We start from the raw sequence: 18,568 nt of genomic DNA, 5'->3' as shown, positions 1-18,568 counted from the left end.
AAAGTAAATTTGGATTTTTAAATCCTATTATTTAAGGGGCTAAAAAAAACACGTTTTTGTTTTAAACTTTAGTGTCAATGATATTTAAAGTTGACATACCAACATGAAATTGATGCAATCATGGTCGACTTTATAGCCAATAAAATATTCCGCCGTGAAGCAGTAATGCGTTTCGGTTTGAAGGGCGGGGCAGCCGTTGTAACTGTACTTGAGACTTTAGAATTTATATCTCAAGGTGGGTGGCGCATTTACGTTGTAGGTGTCTATGGGCTGCAGTAATCACTTAACACCGGGTGGGCTGTGAGCTCGTCCACCCATTTAAGAAAAAGAAAAGAAAAACCAACATGAAATTGATGCAATCATGGTCGACTTCATAGCCAATAAAATATCCGAAATAAAGTTAAAATAAAACAGTATGCTAAAATAGGAACTCATTTATTTACATACATCAAATATAATTACAAAACGATGAAGAAAATTATCAGTAAAGTTAAATGGCATCTTGAGCAAAACTCTTTGTAACAATTAAATTATGCTTCGTTTATTAATTAATATTATTAATGCTCATTTTATATATAATTACATACTAAAATGAGTCTCTTGGAATTACTTAAAATAATCTTATTACGAATGGAATGCTTATTTGAATAAGAAGAGAAGATAAAAATAATGAAAGTAAGCAGCACGTAATCTCATTTAGTAATTAAAACCTAAGATAATTTTTTTAAGAAAGGAAATGTAATTAGAAGTTATGTTCTTAATAAACACGTATACTAATTTAGTTAGCGTCTCTCTAAATTAAAATTTAATAGAAACAACCCGATAAATTGAAGAATGAAACAGAAAATTCTTTCAGTTCTTTGGGTTCTAAAGAAAAATTGTCCATCTATTTATCGACATGATATTATTTTATCTTAACCTTTCCAGTGATATAATAAAAAATAACCACTTAATTCAATAACAAAATAGTGTAAAATTGTGACAACTGATTACAAAATATCACATGCACTAGCCCTGCATTAGATTACTAAATAAATTAATCACTAACGCGCACCATTGCTCCAAAGTAAAGTATCAAATTCACGCAAACATATTTATCGACTTATTGATTCAAAGTATATCTTATTGACGAAATACTTTCAGACAACCCATTTTTTATTACTCATAAAAATCAGATTGCGTAAAGAGTGATAAATAAAGGTCGAGTTACATGATTTGAGAATTTTTCAGATTAATATTATCTATTTATTTAAAGCAACAAAATAATTATGCTCTATTCATTATGTCTACAAAATAATAACTATTGGATACGGTCTTAGATATTCTCCGTAATTTGAAGTAACATATTCAAGTGGTTACCGTTTGGAGCCTTGAATCCAAACGCCCTATTCATAATACTTGTTAGAATGTTAATAGCCGCTATAAATTTAGATCATCTTCTGTCTCGCTCTCACTGTAATCCTTCAGAGCCAACCGGATCTCTTCCTCGACCTCGGAAGCGCTTTGCTGTTTTTCGTCCGACGATAATTTGTTGTACGTGATGTTGGAATTGTAATTGTTTGTACCGTAAAACCATTTCAGGGTCCACGATATAATAAAATAAAGAGAAACAAAACAAATACAGAACAAAACTATGGAAAGGACGACATTCAATCTATAATGCCAGTTGACGTCGCTTATCTGTGACACGACCTTTTTTGGGTAGCAATAGTACTTGGGAACCGAATCTGTCGAGTTGAACAACTCCGCGTCGTCTAGACAAGATACGCATTGACTATCGTGAGGACCTGCGCACGTGGCACAGGTGTAATGGCAGGGCAGGCAAATTAAAGGATCTTTAGTTGAGTTCGCATACGGTTCCATGTCTAAAGCCTCCAGAGCTGACGATTTTAGTGACCCGTCTTGCCGCTTGCTAAGGGAACCCTCAGAAAAAATTGTAAGGTTACGTCTTCTGGAGCTCCGTTCCATCGAGATCTCATTGGCGTACGTACCGTCCGGACAACGTGAGTAGCACCGCCCGTTGTACAAATGCAAGCCCTTCGCGCATTCTAATGAAAGAAAGAGAACAGAGATGTTTAATTTACACGAGTCAGAGAGAGAGGCCGTCACCACCCTTCACCTCGGTCAGCGTCCATGCAGCTTCTCTTGCTTACAGCCATATGTCGTACTTGATCTAAAAGTACCATTTCAAGACGGGAAAATGTAGGAAGAATTAGGAATGATTCGATACGGGAAGAAGGATCAAGTATCTTGTCACTGATCTCATGTAATTTTGCCTCAATAGAGAATACCTTCGTTCTAAATGTCAAGATAAATTTAAGAAAACAAACGAGTATAATAAAACTAAACATGCAAAAAAAACGTGCACAAAATTAAATGAAATCAGAACATTCAAAGTGATTGATGTCAATAATTTTTAATTTTCGTGCTAAAACAACGTAACAAAACAGTGATATTAGTAAGGCAAACAAAGATACGTATATTATTTTAAAAAAAACACAAGCACACGTAAAGCAAAGCAAAACATGCAAACACAATACAGTTTGTTTTCATAAATTAAATTAAATAAACTTATTGTGACTAACTGCTATTAACGCAAATAAAATCAGAGACAAGACTCGACATTGATACATCAAAATGAAAACCTTATGATTTTGTAATAAAAGATCGTTTTTATTTTCTGTTCACATGATTTCAATATATACAAACTATGCTTAAATGTTTACATTCATAGAAACAGTTCAATGGGTAGCAGCTACTTCAAGTCAAATTTGACGAATACACTTTACAAAATGCTTTTTTTTTCAATTTATGACTCTTTTTTTATAAATAATGTTATTATAATAACGCTCAAAACAAAACGAGCAACAACAAAATGTATACATCTGATTTAATTACGCTTGATTACTACTAATACGTGAAATATCAATAGTTTATTTGAAAAATAAAAAAAAAGAATGATTACTTAACGTTCTCATTAAATTACTTTACATTTAGCTAAACCAGTCGATGACAAAAAGATTAACGTCAGTCGTTTTTTTTTTTTTTTTTCATTTTTATTTAATTCAATTTACAGCATCGTGAGCAATTTGTACAAATCTCCAAACATATTTTATATTCGATACATATAACTATGTTATTTACAAATCGTTTTATTTCTATCTAAACTACACGGATTGGCAATCTCTGCTATGATCACAACCACAATACGCAATTATTTAAAGATACCTAACGTTTATATTACAACTACTTTTATGAAAACCTACATTTTTACTTCATTCAACATAGTAGAATACTAAAAAATAATAATAAAATGCTATGTGTAAACAAATTACTATGGAAAATGATTTAATATTTTTTTAAAAGATAAAAATTTGAAGTAATTTTGTATGGTACTATGTTGAGGGTGCATGGATAGAGATATACAATAATGTAACATTCATTTTAACTAATTATTACAAAAGATATGTATACTACTTAAAAATTCTAAATGAAGAACACTACGACTTACATCATAAATTAGTTATTTACGTCTTTCGAGAGACCATCTTTTTGTATCAATTCAAATAAAAATTACCTATTATTATGCAGATTATTATTGAATTATATATTTATTGTAGAATTTAAATAAAATGAAATAAATGCTTCCACAATTTGGTTTACGTTTATTATTGTTTATTAGTATTAAAAAAAAAACCATACAATGATATCGCTTAATGATTTCAAATGAAATTATTAAGTACTTTTAACTTCAAAGCGTTTATATTAATTGAATTTAATTTAATTCAAATAGCATTGCTTTTAAATTTAGAGTTTCAGTATGAATCGGACATAAGTACACATTCATTAATGCTTGTAATAATTTTTCGTGAAAAATGGACGTTACCAACTTGAGATCGTATTTACACATTACACATTAAGAGTTAATTGCACTTATTGAGTTTAATATTTAATTATTTACTGTATCATTAACAATCAAGTGGCTTACATGGGTCTCGCCCGATTACTTGGGGTTACAAAATATTTATAACAAATAAATAAAAATAAGTACATTCAACTATTGTATATGAATAAATTGTAATTATAAATTATCATTGTGATCGGACAGCATATAAATAAATTAGTATACATAATAATAAGATATTAAAAACATATTGTACTTAATAGAAAATAACGTGGTATATTTTAACTAAAATCACATGCCGCGATGGCGAGTTGGTTGGTACATTGATCTGTGCGAGAAACGAGTCTCGAAACTCTGAATACATTAGCATTGTGTCAGTTATAGCTCACTAACTCGTGATTAATTGTTCGCAAGGCGCCCTAGGCGGCCTTGTAACATTATGTTTTACACCTAATCTTAAGTTAGCAGTTAGTGCACAGTTTCTTAATCTAAGTGGCTGTCTGCTTCGCGTTAGGTCGAGTTGAGGCAAAGCTTCGGCCGCTAGCAACAGTATGAGCAAGAGACACAAACCTATGCAGGTATGCGGCGGCTGCGGAGCGTGGGTGGCGCAGCCCGCGGCGCTAGCGGCGTACTGTCCCGTGTCGACGTCTCCAGCACCGACTGGATTCTCTTCACGGATCTGAGAGCACGGTCGTCTTGTGATTGACTGTTTTTGTTTTATTGTTTAGACGAGTGAACGAGCTCACGGTTTGGTGTTAAGAGGTTACCGGAGCTCATAGACATGAAAGCGGGGCAGCCGTTGGAAGTAATACTGAGACCTTAGAACTTATATCTGAAGGTGGGTGGCGCATTTACGTTGTAGATGTCTATGGGCTCCAATAACCACTTAGCACCAGGTGGGCTGTGAGCTCGTCAACTCAACTAAGCAATTTTTTTTTTTTACCAAATTTCAATTCTGCGATACTATTGTTGGGCGTCCCTTCAAACCGGAACGTATTACTGCTTCGCGGCAGAAATAGGTGGGATGGTAACATACCCGTGCGGACTCACAAGATGCCTTACCACCAGTTTGACATTTAATCACGTAGACATGTATTTATTCTTACGTGTATATTTACGTGATTATTGGTGATAAAGCATCCGCAATACACAACAAATAGTTTAAGATATAAAAAAAAAAAATTTTGGTTAGCCAATGGCAAACTCGGGGAATCACTACTAGTTTAATTTCAAAATTTACCATTTGAGAGTTTTTATATGGCATGTAACGAAATCGCCATGCGAACTACTCTTGAGTTTCTGCACAAATTGGTACGTAGTATATCAACATCAATTAAGATATTTAAAATAGAAGGTTTATATTTAAACTAAACATATATTTAGTACTAGCTGACCCGGCAGACTTCGTAGTGCCTCAATCAAGAAATAAAAGACCTAAGCTTTTGTATAAAATAAACTTACAGCAAATAAAAGGAATCCGTCCGACGGGGGACACAATAAAGGAAAAACATAATTGTTATTTTTATTTAATTCCGAGCATTTTCATATTTGTCTACCTTCTCTGGAATTCCACAAATAATTCAAGACCAAAATTAGCCAAATCGGTCCAGCCGTTCTTTAGTTTTAGCGAGACTAACGAACAGCAATTCATTTTTATATATATAGATTTAGAACCTTCAATGAATGTAAAAAAAACAGCTAAGCCCCGAAATCAGAGCGGTCTGTACTGGTTGAAATATGCGTACTAAATTTTTTAAGAGTTCTACTATACTGTACTCAAATACCGTAAAAACCAAACTGGTTTTGCAATTACAGATTTTTATTAATTACAAAAACATAAAGTTCAATTTCACGGGATGAGATTTCATTAAAACACTAAATTATATTGTTAAGTGAACAATTCTATTCACATTTAAGCTGAAGATAAACTACAACTTCTTAACAAACAAATAATAAGGCCTATATTAAAACGAAATAACAAGAAAACTTATTAAGTAATGCTATTCAGAAACATAATTAGTTCGGGCTTAAAATTAGTAACAACTTTGTGAGCGAGAGTCAATTTTCTAAACAAAATCCAAGTGTTTTAGTGAACACTCTTCTTAAGCATAATGGATTTTCGTACCCAAATTTACTTAATTTACTCCATGGTTCAGCTCAAGCGGAATATCTGGGTCGATAAAAAAAATCTAATTAAATTATTAATATTATTTTTTATAGAAAATGTTAACTAGTGGTAGGACCTCTTGGGAGTCCGCACGGGTAGGTACCACCAGCCCGCCTATTTCAGCCGTGGAGCAGTAATGCGTTTCGGTTTGAAGGGTGGGGCAGCCGTTGTAACTATACTGAGACCTTAGAAATCATATCTCAAGGTGGGTGGTGGCATGTACGTTGTAGATGTCTATGGGCTCAGTAACCATTTAACACCAGGTGGGCTGTGAGCTCGTCCACTAATCAAAACGATAAAAAAAATCCTTTTTTTAGTGTATTTAATAAAATAATAAATCATTATTATTTGGATTGAAATATTTTCAATATAAATCAGAGGTTCTCAAAGTTTTCGATTTGAACACTTTCTTCTTTGGGTCGCCGCCATTTTAGTTATATTCCCAAGAGGAATGTCATCTATAATGCATCGTCACTCCGTCTAACTATATCCGTCGTCACTCCATATTTCACGTCACGCGTATATCGGCCCACTCATCCATGAACCACAGACCATCATTTTGTTTTGTATGTACGTCAAGCAATACTGACAAAGGCCTAAATACACAACGCGGTCGTAGATTTCCACATTAAATCAAGGGATGCCAACAATATGGACTGACATAAATGATGATCAAGCGAATCATTCAAAACAGAGTGCGGAACCATGTTCTGTCCGGGACCATGTGAATGATCTAAAAAGGTTTTATTCGGTACTCTTGGGAACTGTCAGATACGTGACGTGTATAATAACATTTAAAATGTTCTATTTTGGTTGTATACATTAGGTGTAGGTGTAGAACAATGAGTTCGATCGCATGTCTTCAGGTCAGATCTCATGTCGTAATGAAATACGTACTTAACAAATGTTCACGATCGACTTCCACCGTGAAGGAATAACATCGTGTAATAAAAATCAAGCCCGCAAAATTACCGGTGGTAGGACCTCTACCTCTAGTCCGCACGGGTAGGTACCACCACCCCGCCTATTTCTGCCGCGAAGCAGTAAAGTCAGCTTAAAGGGTGAGACAGCTGTTGTAACTATATTAAGACCTTAGAACTTACATTTCAAGGTGTGTGGCGCATTTACGTTGTGTATGTCTATGGGCTCCAGTCACCACTTAACACCAAGTGGGCTGTGAGCTCGTCCACCCACCAAAGCAATATGGCATCGACAATATCTATGGGCTCCGATAACCACCTAAAACCGAATAGGCTATGAGTTTTTTTGAACATAATGCGTAACAAATAAAAGCATTGGCTAAATCCAATTAGCTATAGCAGAGCCCATGTTCTCTTGTTCCGAAATTATAAAAAAACAATACGATTTATTTTTAAATGCAACGCGGATTACGAAAGAGGATTACCGGAACGTTTATTCGCTTCGTTTTTAAACGCACGATGAACGATAAAGCTTAAAAATTTACATTACAAAAAAATATCGCTTTTTTTTGCAAAGGGAAATTCAGACAAAAATACACTGTCAGAATATCGATTTCAACAATAGCATTTACAGATCCTACCTACATCGTAAATTTTGCTTTGGGTTTTAACATCTTCAATTCTTCATTTGAGACTAGATTTCATTGCGGAAGAGAATTTACACAAATGAATACAAGTGTGACGACATGTATTTTTAACAAATCGCGAAGAATTGTAAGTGTTGTTTTGATTATGGGACATACACTTCAAAATGACGATGGCAAATATTAAACCTAGCTATTACCATTAAAACCCGGCGTGAAAACGATGTTGAACGGGATTAACGGAATTTATTAAATGGGTAACCTTAGTACGTCACAAAGGTGGCAAGATTAAAAACTTTAGAAACCACTGGTCTAGTGTTTATTTACCTTGACAACAGTACTACGAGGCCATGGATCGATTTTCGATTTGAGGCGGTGTATTGATCAAAGATATTTGGTATTCAGGTTCTATTTCATATATGTGTCGGATCCGTTGATATTCCCCCTAATTTTTAAAAAAATATTTATGAATTTTAACACTATGACGTACCGTTTGAGAGTCGTGCCAAACGAGAGCCAGATCATCATCAATGGCGTTCTGTCTTACTTCTTCAATAGATTCAGGCTCAGACAAGGTCCAAGGTTTTGTGTCCACCCGAGAATTTTCGCCCAAAGAGTTGGTCTCCGGTGACACGTCTTGCTCCTGAGCCGGTGTCTCTGTTCCGTAGAAAATCAGCTCCCATTGAGTTAAAGTGCCGGCTTCTGTAAAACCATTGTACTGTATAGTATCTTAAATTTATATACGCTTTTTAACGGTTATATATGTGAGAATAAGTTAAAGATCATTATTTTAGCTGATGCAAAGATGCTATCGGGAATTGGAACTTCATAACAATGACATGACAAATTATCTTATCAATACCAAAGTTCACAGTGCAAATTTTTATTTGAGGTTCCTTTAATATCGACAACAAAAATTCACGTAGGTACTCGTAAAATTAAAATTTGGATCGAAGATTTTTTTAAATTAAACGTGATATAAAAACCGTTGATTACTAATTACTTAAAAGTATAAAAAGATGTGTGTAAGTAAATGTAATATTAAGGCAAGTGTCAGAAGCTGCTAAAGCGAAATTAAAAGAAACACTACAAATAATATTGAGTAAACAAGAAGAAAGTTCTCGTATTAATTGATCGAGTTACGATTAGTACAGACTTTTGTTCATTATCAAATCAAATATTATTAAGTTACGGGCGAGAACTTTCTTGAAACAACAACAATAACAACAAAAAATCTAAATTAAACAATCGACTAAACGATGTAGTAAGAATTGTCTTCTAAACGACAGGTTTACTAAAGATCTGCAACAAAAAAAAAACGCAAAAACACATGCAGAGCTCTAGGCAAAACATGCTCTAGGCCAAACAAGACGGGACACAACATGCACACAGGCCGCTGACCTCTGTAGATACAATCACGCTGGACTGGCTCACAAAATTGCTAGTTGTTTTTACGTGTAGACGAAATTATATCAAAACTTTGACGCTCTCAATATAACCCAGAGTCTCTTGAACACGGCAATTCAATTTTAGCCAAGAAATAATTGGCTGTTCGATCGATTTTAAAATGTTATTATATTGTAGCCAGGATATTTGTAGGGGTGTGTCAGCCAGTCCAGATGTGGAGGTGAACGACACAGGCGCAGAAGTACCGTGGGCCTGTAGCGGCGCGGGGTATATCCTCTGTATCTTGGGGTACTGCTCGAACAGGTTAGACATCTTGCGGCCACGCGCGTCCGTTCCTGGCGGGGTATCGGCTCGGAGGTGCAGACTGAGGTCAGCCGGGACAGGGGGGACAGCAGAGGGGGTCGGGGTCGTCCTCGTCCCGGGCCTGCTCTGCTTCGACTTCTGCGAATTCCTGTTCGGATTCTTTGAATTCTTGTTCTTCTTCCTTTTGACTAATCCGACGCTGTAAGTCGGCGCTACAGGAACTATCTTCCCCCTGTTGTTCTTGCGGCCGGCTTGTAAGACGACGGGCCGCGACGCGTTCCCCTTGTTCCGTATGATCGGATTCCGGAATGGTATCGGATCGTTTTTCGCGGCCGGCGTGCTAGTCCCGTATAATGTTAATGACCACTCTTGCAACGACGCTCGGCCTACGGTTTAGAAATTAGTGTTAACTGTTTCCAGGCGGCATACGAATGAGGGTTATTATTGGTGAACGTTTCTCGTAGAATGCTATGAAAAGGAATTAAAAAAAAAACCACAATGAATTATATTCGTGAATGCGCAAAAGTTACTGATGGTAAAATGTTCTTGTAATATCTGTTAAGCTTCCAGTAATTCCAAAGCCGATGAACGCCGTAACGCCCGATTCCTTTGAATGGAACTTAGCCGAGGAAAAAAGGCTACAGTTTGTTATTGACAGGTCATTTAACATTGGATAAATAGAGTACGTACCCATGTAGCGGCCTTCATTTGTGACCTCCAGTTGCCACTCGCCCAGCGGATTTTCACCCCACATATGGACCGACATGAAAGGCCACGAATTGAAGCCGCTATGCGAAGAATCGTGCGGCCTACGAAAGAAAAAGTTACCACAAATTATTTATAAGCGAACTAGCTGACCCGGCAGACTTCGCAGTGCTTCACTCGATAAATAAAAGACCTAAACTTTTGTATAAAATAAACTTAAAACAAAATTGTTATTTTTATTTAATTCCGAGCATTTTCATGTTTATTCACCTTTTAAACCTTCTCTGGACTTCCACGAATAATTCAAAACCAAAATTAGCCAAATCAGTCCAGCCGTTCTCGAGTTTTAGCGAGACTAACGAACAGCAATTCATTTTTATATTATAGAAGATTTGCTGTTTAATTTCTCCAAATTTATTGTGGTGTTTTTAATTTAAGAATCTATGCAATGTCACTAAATTCAATACGAGCAAAAAATAATATTTTCCCAATACTTTATAAATCTAGATGGCATTCGATTTAGTAAATGAATGAACGAATAAGAATCAACATGTAATTTCTTCGTTAGTGGTAACCGAATCTCGTCACGTTTCCTAATCTAATTACATCGCAATACCACATTATGAATAGTAAGCTGAGGATTCAAGACGCTGATCTAATTATAATAAGTAAATATGTTTTCCTAATGAATTTCTGCGTGGTTAAATACCGTATTTATTGTAAATGTAGTCGATTATTTTGGCCTTGTAGACAAACGAAAATACGGCCCGCTTGATGGTGAGTGGTTACCGTCGCCCGTGGACATCAGCAATGCCAAGGGCAAGCCGCTGCCCACCGGCAGCAAATTACGCTCGTATTAATTCTTTAATGCGCAATAGACAACAGAATCGAATAACAAAGCGTCTTCAAATTATGTCATTTATTTTTGGTAAGACATCACTTTTAGTCTTAAATCAATAAAGAAAATTTAAAGAGTAGTTTTAGTATATAATTTTCACGATAGTCACAGCAAAATTCAATGACGATTCACTATACTTGAGACTAACTATACTTGAGACCTTAGAACTTATATCTCAAGGTGGGTGGCGCATTTACGTTGTGGATGTCTATGGGCTCCAGTAACTACTTAACACCAGGTGGGCTGTGAGCTCGTCCACCCATATCTATCTATCTATCTATATAAAATATATAAAAATGAATTGCTGTTCGTTAGTCTCGCTAAAACTCGAGAACGGCTGGACCGATTTGGCTAATTTTGGTCTTAAATTATTTGTGAAAGTCCAGGAAAGGTTTAAAAGGTAAGATAAATATGAAAATTTTCAGAAATAAATGAAAATAACAAATTTGTTTTCCCTTTGATGTGTCCCCCGTCGGACGGATTCCTTTTGTTTGTTTTAAGTTTATTTTATACAAAAGTTTAGGTCTTTTATTTCTCGATTGAGGCACTACGAAGTCTGCCGGGTCAGCTAGTAATCAATAAAATAATAATAATAATAAGTAATTTTCCTTTACCTAGGCGCCAACAAAGTGACATTAGTTCCAGCCGGCGAAGTCAAAGTGATGCGAAGATCTCCTCTTCTTGCGGCCGATAAAGAAATTCGGGCTTGAACGTGCTCTAAGTAATTAACTCCGGGACACGAACTTACGGCCAGCTGTAGGAAAATTTTTAGTCAAAATAATTTTTTACTGGTGGTAGGACCTCTTGTGAGTCCGCGCGGGTGGGTACCACCACCCTGCCTATTTCTGCCGTGAAGCAGTAATGCGTTTCGGTTTGAAGGGTGGGGCAGCCGTTGTAACTATACTTGAGACCTTAGAACTTCTCAAGGTGGGTGGCGCATTTACGTTGTGGATGTATATGGGCTCCAGTAACCACTTAACACCAGGTGGGCTGTGAGCTCGTCCACCCATCTAAGCAATAAAAAAAAATCCTCTTAAATTCAGTATAAGCTTGTATCTAAATATGTCCTCATCCAAATCCGATTACATTTACGTTTACGTTTTTGTTCCATTAAACATATGGTTACGCCGGTAAGAGTAACGCCATCTATCGCCGAATAGTCGAACGAATGTCGAAGGATCTAGAAACACCTAATACGCTCGAAAAGTACAGCGCCATCTATTGACAGATAGCGGAAACTACTACTAGAGATGTGTGAAATATTTTCGATAATTCTAGGAATGACGTAACGGCGTATAAAAGCGTTGTACGGATGGCACGCAGTCAGTCAGTAATCGGAACTACTCGAAGCGAAACAGCGAACGGATCACCTGAAGCGAAGCGGAACAAGCGAATTGAGAGTTTTAAAGTGTTTGTTGAGTGTTTTAAAGTGCTTGTGAAGTGTTTAAGTGTGCTAAGTGTTGAATACAGTTTTTTAGTTGTACTTTGGAGAAATTTTATTTATCCCGAACCCGGAAATAAATATTATAACGTAACAATATTTATTTCCGCCCTGGATGTTTATATTAGAGCGAATATTTTAAGATCATACGATCTAACTGTGGGCATACTCAATATTGGTTAGTTTTTACTGGGAAAACTGCTGAGAAAACTGACAATCTTTAGGCCTTTGAAGACATCGAAATGTGTTTCGATTATGAAGTTTTTAATACTATAAACGAAAATCATGCAGAAATAGCCAATGATTTCTTGAATGAATATAAATTAAAAAATCAATCTAACGCTAATTAAAAAATCACTAACGCTGGGGAATCCGTTTACGGATACCCGGGCTATGGGGAAACAGACCGGGTTACGACTGCGGGCCTCCAGAGAAGAAAAGGGAGATGAAGAAGATCGAGGTCCGATATGTATCCCCTAAGAAAAGTTTTATATGATTTCGATTTCTTCTTATAGAAAATAAATGAGTAGCCGTTGTACTGTTAAAACTGAGACCTAAGAACTCGTATTTCAGGTAGGCGGCGGCGTATGCATTGTAGATGTCTATGGCTCCGGTAACCACTTAACATCAGGTGGGCCGTGAGCCTTTCCACCAATCTTTATAAATAAAAAAGGTTATTTTAAGAGACAGCAGTCTGCGTTTTCAAAAATCTATTCATGAAATTACTGAGCATCATTAGGTTTTTTTAATATATATATATTTTAATAATTGTTAAATAGACAGGCTAGTGGCCGTACCGACTAATAAGACGTCCTGCCACCTGCAAGAGACGTCCCATCACCAGTAAACTATTGATTTTCTTGTTCTCGCTTTTTAAAAATCTAATCCTCATATTTAGAATTACGAAAAACGTTAAAATGGTCCTCATAAGTGTTGGGTCTCAACAAGAGCGAGATCCATATCGAGTATAATGGAAGTTAGTGTACCGCACAGTTACGGGCTGAATTTGCAACGCGCGAGTGTGAATGAACGCTCTTCCAATTCCATTAGCATAAACGTGCATAGCGCTGACAGTAATGTCTTACTGAAATGTGCTAAAAGCCTTAAAGTGTTCAACACACTCGTTTCATGCGGTGCCTCTTGTTGCGATAGTAATTAGCGTAAAATGCATTGCAAGGATCGTTTGGGACACGCCTTTATTATTTAATTTTTTAATCTCATAGTTACACAGTAGATAGCTATCGAAGTTTTCAGAAACAACGGTCTAAACAGTTACAATGTAGATAATCGATTCTCTTGTACATAATTTACGAGTATAATCATTTACATATCTAGAATCTAGATAATGTATATAACATTACATAGATACACATATTTTATGTAATTATATGAATTACTTCTGATAGTTTGACTTATGTAATTTTTATAATAATTATTTATTTAATCCCGAATGTTTTGCTTTACGATGACACAAAACGAAGTGGAAAATGTTATTTATTCATTAGGATAGCATAGAAAGAGAGAGAGAGAGAGAGAACATATTTTATTGCACACCAAAACACATAACATCAGAAAACAGTCAACAAGCAGATACGTTTGTACAATAGGCGGTCTTATCGCTAAAAGCGATCTCTTCCAAACAACCGTTTAATTACCCGATATTCTGGACAGATAAAGATACAGCAGGTATGTTGCGGTGTATTAATAACAACACACTTTTTTAGTGGTGGTAGGACCTCTTGGGAGTCCGCATGGGCAGGTACCACCACCCTGCCTATTTCTGTCGTGAAGCAGTAATGCGTTTCGGTTTGAAGGGTGAGGCAGCCGTTGTAACTATATGAGACCTAAGAACTTATATCTCAAGGTGGGTGGCGCATTTAGGTTGTAGATGTCTATGGGCTCCAGTAACCACTTAACACCAGGTGGGCTGTGAGCACGTCCACACATCTAAGCTATAAAAAAAAAATATTTAGCACTTTCTTTGTACCTTCTTTCCGTACCGTATCACGTAAATCTAATAACAACAGACCTGCAATGCAATAGCAGACCGCGGTGGGATCATCCGATGAGGTCTCGGGGCTGCCAGTTCGCATCGCCTTTGAGGCGGAACGGTGCGCCATGTTTTGGCCAGTCGCACCATACCCGACGCATCAAGCAGTCCGTAGCCAAACGAATGTGAAACGTTTCGTCCCACGCCGTTTATTCTCCACTCACCGCTCAAGCTCAGTCGCTCGGGACGAGCTGTTCTGACGACTGTGAAAAAATAAATAATACATACTTAGTTTAAAAAAAAATAACAAAATAGGTACGCTTTTATAGAAAATCCAACAAAAAGAAAAATATAATTTTTTTTAAATATATTTGAATAAAAAATAGTGTAAGAAAAAATAATTTTATTGTAAAAAAAGCGTGGGGTGCATGGTATCAGTAGTTATAAATATTTTATGAACAGATATGAGTAGAAGGGTTATTTTGATAATATCCTGAAAAGCACTCCACGCTTTTTTTTACAATAAAATAATTTTTTCTTACACTATTTTTAATTAAAACTTATTATAATTTATTTTCTTTTTTTTTTTTGTTGGATTTTCTATAAAAGCGAGTTTTGTTAGTTTTTTTTAAACTATTATTTATTTTTAATTTTTTTTGTTGAATTTCATTGGAATTGTCATCGGTCCTTAATAAGTATACCTAATTTTGAGTTAATCCGACGTTTTGAAGGGGGACAAAATCATGTTCAAAGATTCCGTTACATACTAACATACATACGTCTGAAGCTAATAAAAGCGTATTAAAAACAGTCATGATACACCAATAAACAACCTTAACTACTAAAAGCGAACATGGTTTTATTGTCATAAAGCAGCTACACTCAAACTGCGGTTCGCCGGGCATATGTGGTTGGCCCGTCTGGTACCGAGAAAGAATATTCATTACGTAATAGAATATGTAATTAGTTAACCATTAATAAACTGTTATATTTATGTATTTTGAAGTTATGTTACAAAATCAATAACTGAAATAAGTCTAAACGTATTTCATTGCAGTACATAGTAAATATTTTTTTGATTCGGTTTCTTATTAATTTAACCTTTGAATAATTTGAAACAAACAACTGCTTATGACCACGAACATAGCAACGTGTTTAAAATGTTAGGAAATGACAAAAAAAACGTTAAAATATACGCTACGATGAATCCGTTCATAGTTGTTTAATTAAAATTGTAACAAGCTCGAAAATCTAAGAAATAATTACCTAATTATTATTTTTTGCGACACCATGGCTAATACGTGTTTGTGGCCCCTTTTAAAAAAAGGTTGAGGACCGCTGTCTTAAAATCCTATTGAATCATCGTTCACACATTGACACTTACTAATTGTATGTATTTTCTTGAAATACATTCAGAATGTTCGTAGATGTTTATTAAAAAAATTATCATAGATATTGTTTTTTTAAACGGCTTTGTATATATTTCTACACTAGACATCTTTAAATTGCACGCGAAGTAAACTTTTGTCGGCTCCATTTCAAATATAGACTTATTAGTTAATCCACTGTTTTTGTTCAACAATTTTATTTAATACTATTGTTACGCTGGTAAGAGTAATGCCATCTCTCGTCGAATCGAATATCAAAAGAACTAGTAATATCGAGAACGGTCGAGAAGTGTAGCGCCATCTATTATCAAATAGAGGAAACACATTATCGAAACGACTGGTCTTGCCGGGAATGTTCTCGATAATTGTAGAAATGTCGTATCGACTATCTATGAAGCGTTGCAGATGACAAATATTAAGTGTATTTCTATAGTTGCAGAGATGACATAAAGGGAGTCAGTAATCGGTTCCATTCGAAGCGAAACAGTGAACCTTCATTTTAAGCGAAGCAGAAAAAGTGCTTTCGATTAGTAAAGTGTTCCTTAAGTGTTTCATAAAGTTTTAATTTGTACTTTGGTGGAAGGGTTATTTATCTCGAGCCCTAGCGCGTAATACTATTTTCCGAATATTTCATTACAATCTTCACATTTTGAGTTCAGAGCAGTCAGTCAATAGAACACTTTATTTCATATAAGGGGTACGTAAGTGAACAACGAACCACGACAGATTCGACCGTAGAGGTTCCTTTATGGAGTTCAGTACTAAAACAACCCTCATCAACTTATGAGTGCTCCCGGAAGCGACTGATATGTGGATTATGCGCCCGAATGATGTGGACTAGCCCAGTGATTTAGAGTCATACTTGGATATAAGGATTGCCGTACTATATTTTACGAGGACTATACCCTTTGAAGAGACCGTTAGAGAATTTGGATGTAAGTTTTGAACTATATTTATTTCCTGATCTGATGTGAGGCGTATTCATTTTAAATTTGATAATTCATTTAAGTCCAGATGGTATGTTTTTCATGGAAAACAGTAAGGTGATGGAATATTGAGCCAAAAATCCCATTAAGGTTTTATTTTGGTGCTTTTCGTTTGTTTTTCGATTGATAGTTGTGTTTGTTTACTCTTATATTATATCATATAAGGAAATACATTTATACCTTACAGGTTCTCAGCGTTTCTAAATCATTCATTGTTGAGTGATTTACACGCTCCAGTGGTTTGCACTGATTGCAATCTAAAATTGCGAAATCCAAAGATGAACAACCTGAATTAACCACGTAGGCTTTTAATGGATGTTATTATTTTTATTAGAATTCCTCTGCGGTTCAAGATAGACAAGATCCTAAGTTCAGTAAACACGAATGTAAATTTAATCAGTTAAATTTCATTTCTAAATAGCATTATTGCCGATACTGTGGGCTGAGCGAATTTCATCCAATTTAAAAAATATTAGTAAATTCATTCTTTGTTATCGTGTTTATAAGTACTATGTATCACAATATATGTGTTTTAATATGGTTTTTTACAAGAAAATAATTTTTTCTTACACTATTTTTAATTCAAATTTATTAAAATTTATTTTCTATTTTTTAATTGGATTTTCTATAAAAGCGTATTTTGTTAGTTTTTTTAAACTATTATTTATTGATGTGTATGGCGATGACGATTTCATTTGTACAATAAAAAACAGGCTACATCCATCACAGCAGCTTTTTCTATTGTATAGACGGGTGAAAGAACTCACGGCTCACCTAGTGTCAAATGGTCACCGAAGCTCATAGACATCAATAACGTAAATCCTGTCACTCACCTTGAGACATGACTTCTAAGTCACAACTTTACAGTGCCATTCATTTTATTTACATTTTATTTCTAACACGATATTTATTGCTAGATTACACAGAGCATTAGTTCCAAGATATAAAAAGTTGCCACACGATTTTGGTAAAAAACTATACCCAATCCAATACTTCTAAGTATAATTCGTAACCATATTTTTTTATTGCCTATTGTAGGCAGAGCATACGGCCCACCTGATGGTGAGTGGTTACCGTCGCCCATGGACTTCAGCAATGCCAGGGGCAGAGCCAAGCCGCTGTCTACCGTAAAAGTATGGCGTTACATAGAACTTTCCACTGAGTAAATATGTTGCATCTAAGCGCTTCTACCGCGCCTTGTAATGCAATGAAGCGATTGATCGCATCTTCTACAATAGAAGATCGGTCACATTGTCTTAGTGCATCAGGCGTGTCCTTACACCAGTAGCGCACAGGCTAGCATATAAACATTGCCCTTGTACGCAGATGAGCATACGGCCCACCTGATGGTGAGTGGTTCACGTCGCCCATGGACTTCAGCAATGCGAGGGACAGAGTCAATCCGCTGCCTACCTAAACTAATAACCCTCAGACACAGCCCACTGAGTTTCTCGCCGGATCTTCTCAGTGGGTCGCGTTTCCGATCCGGTGGTAGATTCTGCGAAGCACGACTCTTGCTAGGGTTCGTGTTAGCAACGTCGTCAGGTTTGAGCCCCGTGAGCTCACCTACTAGTTAAGGTTACGCTGGAATAGCCGCGACTAATAAATTAACACAAAACAATAGATATCGTTTCTTAAATTTAACAATTTATATTCATTACGAAACTAAGAAGAAATAGCTTCAGAAATATGGAACAAATTGATCACAAAATGTTTGATGTATTCACGTATCATTTACCATCTCATATTCAATACAGCGTAACAGTTATTGCGTACGAAAAATTCAGTCATATAAGTCGATCCAATATTCATTTG

At 35.8% G+C, this 18,568-nt stretch overlaps 1 protein-coding gene across 13 annotated transcripts in view; it reads right to left on the bottom strand.

Annotated features, from left to right (window-relative positions):
* Positions 1-419: 419 nt before the first annotated feature.
* Positions 420-18,568, bottom strand: part of Fur1 (Furin-like protease 1) — a 193,947-nt gene continuing 175,798 nt past the window's right edge. For 6 of the 13 annotated variants that reach the window (XM_089736173.1, XM_089736172.1, XM_089736174.1 and 3 more), the window contains exons 10-16: positions 14,419-14,642; positions 11,563-11,702; positions 10,036-10,154; positions 9,288-9,731; positions 8,126-8,337; positions 4,475-4,583; positions 420-2,048 (exon numbers count right to left, since the gene is read on the bottom strand). In XM_089736173.1, coding sequence (XP_089592299.1) covers positions 1,420-2,048; positions 4,475-4,583; positions 8,126-8,337; positions 9,288-9,731; positions 10,036-10,154; positions 11,563-11,702; positions 14,419-14,642 — 1,877 coding nt within the window. In that variant the 3' untranslated portion in view covers positions 420-1,419. Of the gene's footprint in view, positions 2,049-2,652; positions 4,584-8,125; positions 8,338-9,287; positions 9,732-10,035; positions 10,155-11,562; positions 11,703-14,418; positions 14,643-18,568 lie in introns of those variants that run through there. The other 7 variants (XM_089736179.1, XM_089736178.1, XM_089736180.1 and 4 more) reach the window with 2 other exon arrangements.

The sequence above is a fragment of the Bombyx mandarina genome, chromosome 21 (genome assembly GCF_030267445.1).
Source record: "Bombyx mandarina strain Sakado chromosome 21, ASM3026744v2".
Taxonomy (NCBI): domain Eukaryota; kingdom Metazoa; phylum Arthropoda; class Insecta; order Lepidoptera; family Bombycidae; genus Bombyx; species Bombyx mandarina.
This window is presented reverse-complemented; position numbering and strand designations above follow the sequence as displayed.